This window comes from Pundamilia nyererei, unplaced genomic scaffold (genome assembly GCF_000239375.1).
Source record: "Pundamilia nyererei isolate P.nyererei 1_Seehausen unplaced genomic scaffold, PunNye1.0 scaffold00168, whole genome shotgun sequence".
Taxonomy (NCBI): domain Eukaryota; kingdom Metazoa; phylum Chordata; class Actinopteri; order Cichliformes; family Cichlidae; genus Pundamilia; species Pundamilia nyererei.
This window is the reverse complement of record NW_005187569.1, coordinates 1,190,411-1,198,898: the sequence shown is the minus strand read 5'-3', so window position 1 is coordinate 1,198,898 and position 8,488 is coordinate 1,190,411. Positions and strand designations below refer to the sequence as shown.

Here is an 8,488-nt window from a genome sequence, read left to right as displayed (position 1 = left end):
GTGTGTGTGTGTGTGTGTGTCGGGTCTGGTTTCATAACCGAATGTAACATAACTGTATATATGATATTTTACATTCAGTTATGAAAACCAGATCAGGTCTCCGTGTCAGTTTTGAAGCTATTTTTTTCTCTCTGCCTTTCCATGCATCTATTCATGATGTGTGCACTGTCTACATGAAGCTAATTAGAGACGTATATTGACATTGATATAGATTATTAACACATATTAATAACTTATAAAAAAGATTAATTGCCTCTTGACTGAATGCTTATTACAAGAACCTTAATATAAAGCATAACTGAAAATTTTTTTTCACTGCATAAGGCTGTATTATAGCCTTAATCTAACCAGAAGATACCAAACAGCATGCTTGTGTTCTGTCATTTTTTTTCATTTAGCTCCATGAAGTTTGCTCTAAAGTAGACTCTTTGGGCAGAACTTAAAAATGGTAAAATATTTGGAACGTAAAGGAAAAGGACCTCTGGGGTTTTTGAAACCAGGCCAAGCTGGCTTTTGTTCGTGTTCTGCACATGAGTAAAGTGGACATCAGTATTTATTTGTGCTGTCATATATCAAGTAAATTGTATGCACCAGTGTGAAATCCACATGTATAAAAAACAAAGTTTAAAAAAACAAAATCAAGCAGATAAACTGATTTTAAGAAGGGGAGGTTGCGTGTGCTTTCTTAAAAGCTCTGTCATCTGCTTTAATATCAGATTTCAACCATCTAGCCTTAGAATTAAGGCAACTATTGTAATTATTTCCAATAGAATATCTGCTTTTAGTCAAAACGTGTTGGGGTTTTTTCACATCACTGTCAGTATTAGATTTTTTCTGTTGTTTTCTCTGATTTTTTTTATTTTTATTTGATTTTTCATCTTTGTTTGCTATATTATGACTCTTGTTTGTGAATCTTATGAAAAGCACCAGTTATTTGGCATTTTGTTCCACTGTTTTAAATAAAACATCCTGTCATAGTCTTTTATACAAAGTACAGTTTCGGTGTGGGTCGTTAGTAAATCTGGTGTTGTGTTATGTCAGAATTAGGACAAGAGTTTGACCTTTTCTTCTCTCGCTCAGGTATCGTTTCATGGTCATGGATCGACTGGGAAGTGACCTTCAGAAAGCTTGTGAGTCCAGTGGAGGCCAACTGAAGAAGACCACTGTTCTCCAGCTTGGACAGAGACTGGTGAGATAATTATCATATTTTGACCTGTTCAATAATACCAGTATAAATAAGCTGAGGCAGCCTGATCGCCTATCAATGACACCGTTAAAGGCCAGTTTGACAAATTATGACCCCGTTTTACCAAAACGTTCGTTTTACTGCATTACTGTCTGCCTATAAAATTCTTGTTTTGTATGCTTTTGATTCTTGTGCCAGGTGGATATACTGGAGTACATACATGAGAATGAGTACGTCCATGCTGACATTAAAGCTGCCAACCTCATGCTGGGTTACAGGGACCCTGAACAGGTCAGTCCACTGCAGATCCCTGGTACAGTTACAGGAGAGAATAAAACCCGCTGATTTTCTTTAAACTGCATTGATCTTAAATATAACCCAAAACAACATCTCAGTTTCATTAAAGTTATAAAAAAGATGTAGAGGATTCAGTTAAACAATTTCATCTAGCAGAAGGCAACATTGCAGACATTGATGACAGATACAAGTACCTGGGAATCCCACAGGCAAATGGGAACCACGAAGAGGCTGCTAGGAAAGCGGGAGGAAGGAGGCCAAGGGCTAGTGTGTGTCAGTACCACCGTGAGACAACGAACATCCACGAGTACATAAGGAAGATGGCCACAACTGGCTGCATGCTCAGTGAATACCTCAGGTAGCAGAACCTCAAGAAAGAGGAGCAGAAGAGGAACAATCATGGAAGGACAGGGCGCTGTACGGTATGTACCACCGGCAGATAGAGGAAGTGGCTGATATCCAGAAATCCACCAGTGGCTGGACAAAGCTGAACTGAAAGATGGCACAGAGGCACAAATCATGGCAGCACAGGAAGAAGGTCTGAGCGCAAGATCCATAGAGGCTGGGGTCTATCACACCAGGCAAGAGGCCGGATGCAGGCTGTGTAAAGATGCCCCTGAGACAATCCAGCACATAACAGCAGGGGGCAAGATGCTAAGAAACGGGGAACACCATAACCAACACCATAACCAAGTGGCCGGCATAGTATACAGGAACATCTGTGCCAAGTATGGCCTGGAAGTCCCAAGGTCAAAATGGGAGACACCCCCAAGGGTGGTCAAGAAGATCATCCAAGCTAAGATCCTGTGGGACTTCCAGATACAGACAGACAAAATGGTGATGGCTAACCAACCGGATATAGTGGTGGTAGACAAGCGGAGGTTGACGGCCATAACAATAGACATAGCGATACCGAATGACAGCAAGATCAGGAAGAAGGAACTCGAGAAACTGGAGAAGTACCAAGGGCTCAGAGAAGAGCTCGAGAAGATGTGGAGGGTGAAGGCAACAGTGGTGACAATGGTAATCGGAGTGTTCAGTGTGGTGACCCCCAAGCTAGACGACTGGCTCCAGCAGATCCCAGGATAGCACAATGACCCAATATTAAATATCTGTGAGAAGGGAAAAGTCTGTTTTTAGTGAATGTCTGACAGTTTTCAGGAGGTGCCCTTTCTTGTTTTTAAAGAAGAGGGATCTATAGGATACCCAAGTCTATCATTGGGAGAATATAAAATAATCCATGTCATGACTGGAAGGTGTTCTCAAGTCACTGGTGCTGTCTGCAATTTGCTAAAGATATTGATGAAAAGCCAGAAAGCTGTTTGAAAGAGAGTGTCATGTTTGGAGAATGGAAAAACTGTACCTTATCTGTTGAAAGCAGATATATGGTAATGGATGTTTTCCCCCTGTATATCAACTCCACTATTTTCACTTAGTTTAATCAGCTTTTCTTTTCCTGCTTTGCTTAATTTTGAGACAATTGCAATGCTTATGCAGAAATAAAAAAACATTTCAAAGGTTTCACAATTTTTTCCTGCAACTGTTGACGTCGCACAAACTCACATGTATCTTTAAGATGGGAAGACTATTTTTTTTTCTGTCCTGTTGGGAACTATAGGTCTACCTTGCAGACTATGGGCTGTCCTACAGATACTGCCCTGATGGAGTCCACAAAGAATACAAGGAAAACCCCAAGAAGGGCCATAATGGAACCATCGAATACACCAGCATCGATGCCCACAAAGGACTCGGTAAGCACTTGACTTTTTAAATAGTTAAACATAACAGAAAAAAAAACCTGTCTAAATGTTCAAATTTTATGTCAGGATATTAATGGTTGGTTTACGTGCCTGGTAAATTACACACAATGGAATATATGACCCACAAAACTTGTTTGTAGGTAAGCTAAATAAAGCTTCACCATACATTTGCACAGTCCATTTGCCTCCATACATCTTTGTTTTGGTCAGTAACTTTTATGGAGTACAACATTCAAAGGGGCTCATTCTGTCTCGTTAAGTGTTCAGTTCACTTAACAGTCAGCAGTCCTGTGCAAATTGAATTCTCAACCATTTTCCACACATCTTTGCTTGATGATCTTCAACTTAAGTCCAGATTATAATTATTACTGGCCTACTTAAATGGAAATTGGATAAATAAGATACCACCAGGTACTTAAATTGCTATAAGAAGACACCCCTGCTTATTACAGGGGCAATTGTGTCAGTATTAATTAAAGTGGTCCGCACTTGCACACCTACAGCAAAGTTTCTGAAGCTTATGATGATTCGAAACAATCTTCCTCACTTTGCCAATTGCCGTGTAATGTCCTGTGAATTGTTTCCACAGCAGGGCCAAAGCCCTGAGAAGATTAAGCAAATTAGTCCACTGATGCATCAAAAGTCTGATGCTCCAAATTCCTATTGTATCTGATTCTCTGCAAACATGGGCAACAAATCCTGGACTTGTCTGTCTGCTGGCGGCCTCATACTGGCTATTGCTGCACACAAACTACAAACAAAGAAATGTTGCGGTCTCTCTGAAAATGCCTGTGGAATAATAATGCTTAAAACGCATTGCTTGCTTGACCAACGAACAACATTCTGATCAGGGACTTCTTATAGAGGCTAAAACGATCATACCTGAATGCCACCCTCATTTCTGTGATGGAAACACAGTTAAACATGAACAAAGTAGCATTATTGAAAATTAGATTGAGCTCTTAATGTGTTAGTAAAAAATACTCTTAGTTAGTTAAAGAGTTCTGACATATTAGCAGATGTAGCGTTCGTCTGCTAATATGTAGGTGAATGCTACATATCAGCGTTTCTCTAGATTACATCATTGATATATTTTAGTGCTCCTGAAACTGATCAAAAAAACTGATTACAAATGTATTTTGTTTTTACTGGCCACAGTGTATTATTATTATTATTATTATCAGTAGTAGTAGTCACATTATTTGTGTTGTTGTTGTTATTAGATGTATTTTTCATTAAAATAATGAGGAAAGTTTCCATGATACTGACAGTAAAATGAACAAAGACTGAAAAATGCCCCTACCTCATTTTAACTTTCAGATATGGTCTTCTAATGCAAACTACCAGAACAGAGACATTAACTTGATTAAGTATGTCAGATTTTACAACTTAGAATGAAAGGTGTTCAAAATTCACAAAGTGCTTTACGTTATCTTTACTAAGGCTACTATAATGTCTATTCTTTCCGTCTTTATCAATAGATGTAAAGTAGTGTCCACTTGAGCACCGTCTGGCTTCCTTGCTGGTATTGGGAACACATTAACTGGCAAATTGCCTACCTGCTCCCTTTCCTCATTGACCATCGATTCTCCATCCGCGGCCCCTGCTGAATTCCCCAGCACCATCTCTGTTTAACAATTCCCTAATTAGCTAAAGTCATAACCTGCATCGTGTTTTCATCCCCCCATTAATTAAGGGCTTTGATGTTTGGTTAGAGCAAGTCACAGATAACCCCTGTGAGCTCCACACCGACCAACTCCACTACCCACCGGTTCAATATTGTGAGTTAGCATGGCTCAGACTGCCTAATCTCCATGGGAGAGTTTCTATCAGCATAATCGATAATTGAAAGAGGTTCAGATTGTGTCCTGTCAGCAAAAACTATCACATGAAAAGCATATCAACTGTAAAATGTTTAGAAGAGGGAAAAGGAGCAGCAGAAAGAAAGATACTGTTTTTTTTTTTCCACATTTTTTTTCTTTTAGTTGGTATCTAGCAAGCAAATTACTTATTAACTTACTTGATAATATTTTGTCTTTAAGCTTTTTTTTTTTTTTTTTTTTAAATCAAGACGCAGTTTAACACACATTCTAGTTTGGTACTTACAAACTTTTCCAGGTACTTAATTGTTAGAAAAGAAATCCAAAGAATAATTAACTGGTCACATATCAGGACCGGAGACTGTAAAGAAAAGCTAGATATAGAGATGGTTAATTCTCTCATTGATTTCTCGACTCGTGCATCTCACCTGTTAATCTAAATAAGATGTCTTGAGTTTTCAGCAAGTGCTAGCAAGCACTGGCCTCTCCCTTAGAGATAGGGTGAGAAGTTCGGCCATTCGGGAGGGGCTCAGAGTAGAGCCGCTGCTCCTCCACATCGAAAGGAGCCAGTTGAGGTGGTTCGGGCATCTGACAAGGATGCCCCCTGGGCACCTCCTGGGTGAGGTTTTCCGGGCATGTCCCACCAGGAGGAAGCCCCGGGGCAGACCCAGGACACGCTGGAGAGATTATATCTCTCGGCTGGCCTGGGAAGGTGAAGGTGGACTCCAAAATCACTCACCATTGCTGTGTCATAAAAAAATCAAATGATAAATTTTGATGTTTGAAGAGCGTAGATCAATTGTTTGTTTACATCACTCAACACAAGCAGAACTGCATTACTGCATGCAGAAGACACATCATCCACATTCAGCATTGTGTTCTGCGTCCCGATCGGCTGTAGATCATTGTCAGTTTCCTCCGTGCCGTGCTGTCCTGTACAGTACAGAATCGCTACATCGATCACTAGCAATGTGACTCTGAAGTGCCCAACAAACACAACAATGTCGACGAAACGTTTTGCACCATCAAAGGCACCTGCGGTAGCACCCAAAAGGCAGAGGAAGATGCTAACCGTCACACAAAAAGTTGGACTTCTGGACATGCTAAAGGAAGGTAGCAGTTACCGTATTTTTTTTATTTTTTAATTTTTATTATTATTATTTTTTTATCCATACCGCACACCGGATTATAAAGTGCATTAAGCTTAATTTAAGCAATTAAGCTTAAAGTTAAATTCATTAGTTCTAAAATCTGTCATTATTATTTACAGGAAAACAAATATACTGTAGGTTTATTTCTCAAATAAATGTTTGGGACTGAAAGCAGGTTTTGATCTTTGGTTTCATTCTATAATGGCCTTTTTTTTTTTTTTTTTTTTTTTACAAAGCTTTGAACTTTGAGAGTGTTTAAACACCTATCCCTGGTTATTTTTAGAACATAAATGAGGGAACTCTATATACAAATACTGAGAAATTTCAATCCTTTCTCTCTTTTGCTCTGAGGCACAAGGGAAAAATATCGACAAGTCGACGAACATCATCTACAGATATATTCGGTAAATGCCCAAGACAACTTGAGAAATGTAAATCGCTGCTTGATTCGTCCATTTGGTTGACTTTTTTTGGAAAACCCGACCGTAAACAAGACACGAATATCACACCGGAAACAAAGCGCCCTACAGGAGTTTCCCCACCGGAAGTAGCATATGCTAAGTTGCACATAGTCTATAGCTGTTTATTGAAGGAAGGAACTACCCATAGAAGCCAAAGCCACTTCTTGTACCAGGCTGTAAACATGCTTTTTTTATGGTGTGTGGTTTGACATTTTACACTGGACTCGATTTTTGTCGCCAGTCTCAAACAACCTCTCCAAGAACTGCATTTTTGGGCACTTCCAAGTTGGACTAATTTTTTGGTGTTTCCGCTTCGTTAAACTTGATTTCTCCGAAAAAACGTAAAGTGACAACATCAAGCGACTCTTAGAGCCAACAGCAATAAAAAAGTTTTTTGGTTTTTTTGTTTTTTTTTTGGACTGGTGCCTGAGCTACACAAAAATTCGACATGCTTAACATTCTAGATATTGTTATATTTAATACCTGCTTAGATGGACCGGTAAGTGTTAGAGTACATGTGACTGCTCTTGGAGATATAGTTTAAGAGCTTGACCCTTCTATGCCCTGATGGCAACAATCCCCACAAAGATGTTGACAGGTTACCATGGTGAGCTTTGGTGAACTCGCAACGCGAGTGCCGGCCTATGAACTTGGAGTTAAATAGTGTAATTACCGCCATTCGGTGGGCGGTCGGCAGACAGAAGACCGTCTCTGAAAGACAAGACTGTGAAGCGGAAGGGTTAAGAGTGTGACACCGCAGCGTGCTTTAGAGAATCTGAATAACAATAGGAGATAATTGACAACAACAGCATCACTTCCTCACCTCCCTGTCTAAAGCATGTAGAGAATGCATGTGTATGCCAAGAATGCTACGTATGCACGATACTTGCGTATTTATGTTGTGTCCAATCTTCCGTTGAGTAAGTGTTTATATGTGATGGTATGTACTCAGATGCAGCTGTCTCTGTTCTGTCCTGTGCTGTTGAGGACAGTATGAAGGGAAATGCTTACATGAATACAGAGGAGCAGACACACAAAATGCTATTTTGAACTGCGATAACAGAATACACAAAGGTCTGCAGCACTTACTGTAGCTGTTGTCTTTTTAATTGTTAATCTATTATAGCACTCTGGAAGTTGCAACACTTATTTCTAGTGTCAGTATCACATGTATTTTTCATCTTTATTCCCTTTCAGCTGGCTCCTGGTATCTATGGAGGGCTGTGTAATTATTTACAACAATAGGCAGCCTCAGTGTAACACTGACTTAATGCACACTTTACACCCACAAGGGCAAACGCATCTAACTCTTGTTATCAGAGTTGTTGAGATGAAGCGTGGCACATGACGACCGTTTCTTAAATGTTGGATTACTCTTTCTTCTGTTTTCTCTGTGGCTTTGTGCATATCTGTTTTGTTTAAAAAGTAGCCATTAAAGATGTTAGTCAGGACTGGTTCTACCATTTTAAGTCATTGAAGTCATCTTTATTTAGGACTTTATAATATATCCCGTCTTTCCCAGGTTTGCTTATTTTAACAAAGACTAAATTAAAAATGAAATCATGTGTGAAAAAATATTTTAAATTCTGAACTCTTTAACCCTTTCCCCCATGAAGATGAAATTTGTTAACTTTCCCTTTACCCTTAATGACAAGTTTTGACACCTTAGTATACATCGATAAAGACAGTTGGGTAGCTATCAGAGTAGTTCCCGGGGTTTTCAAAAGGTATTATACAGCCTATCCGGTTGTTCAGTGATGACGCGACGAATCCTACTTCCGGGTCTAAAGTAGTCTGCGTTTAATATGGCTTT

General features: G+C 39.5%; 1 protein-coding gene across 5 annotated transcripts in view; it reads left to right on the top strand.

Annotated features, from left to right (window-relative positions):
• Window positions 1–8,488, top strand: part of vrk2 (VRK serine/threonine kinase 2) — a 28,449-nt gene that overhangs the window by 7,154 nt on the left and 12,807 nt on the right. For all 5 annotated transcript variants that reach the window (XM_005745856.1, XM_005745852.1, XM_005745853.2 and 2 more), the window contains exons 7-9: window positions 1,081–1,189; window positions 1,385–1,477; window positions 3,102–3,234. In XM_005745856.1, the coding sequence (XP_005745913.1) occupies window positions 1,081–1,189; window positions 1,385–1,477; window positions 3,102–3,234 (335 nt within the window). The remainder of the gene's footprint in view (window positions 1–1,080; window positions 1,190–1,384; window positions 1,478–3,101; window positions 3,235–8,488) is intronic.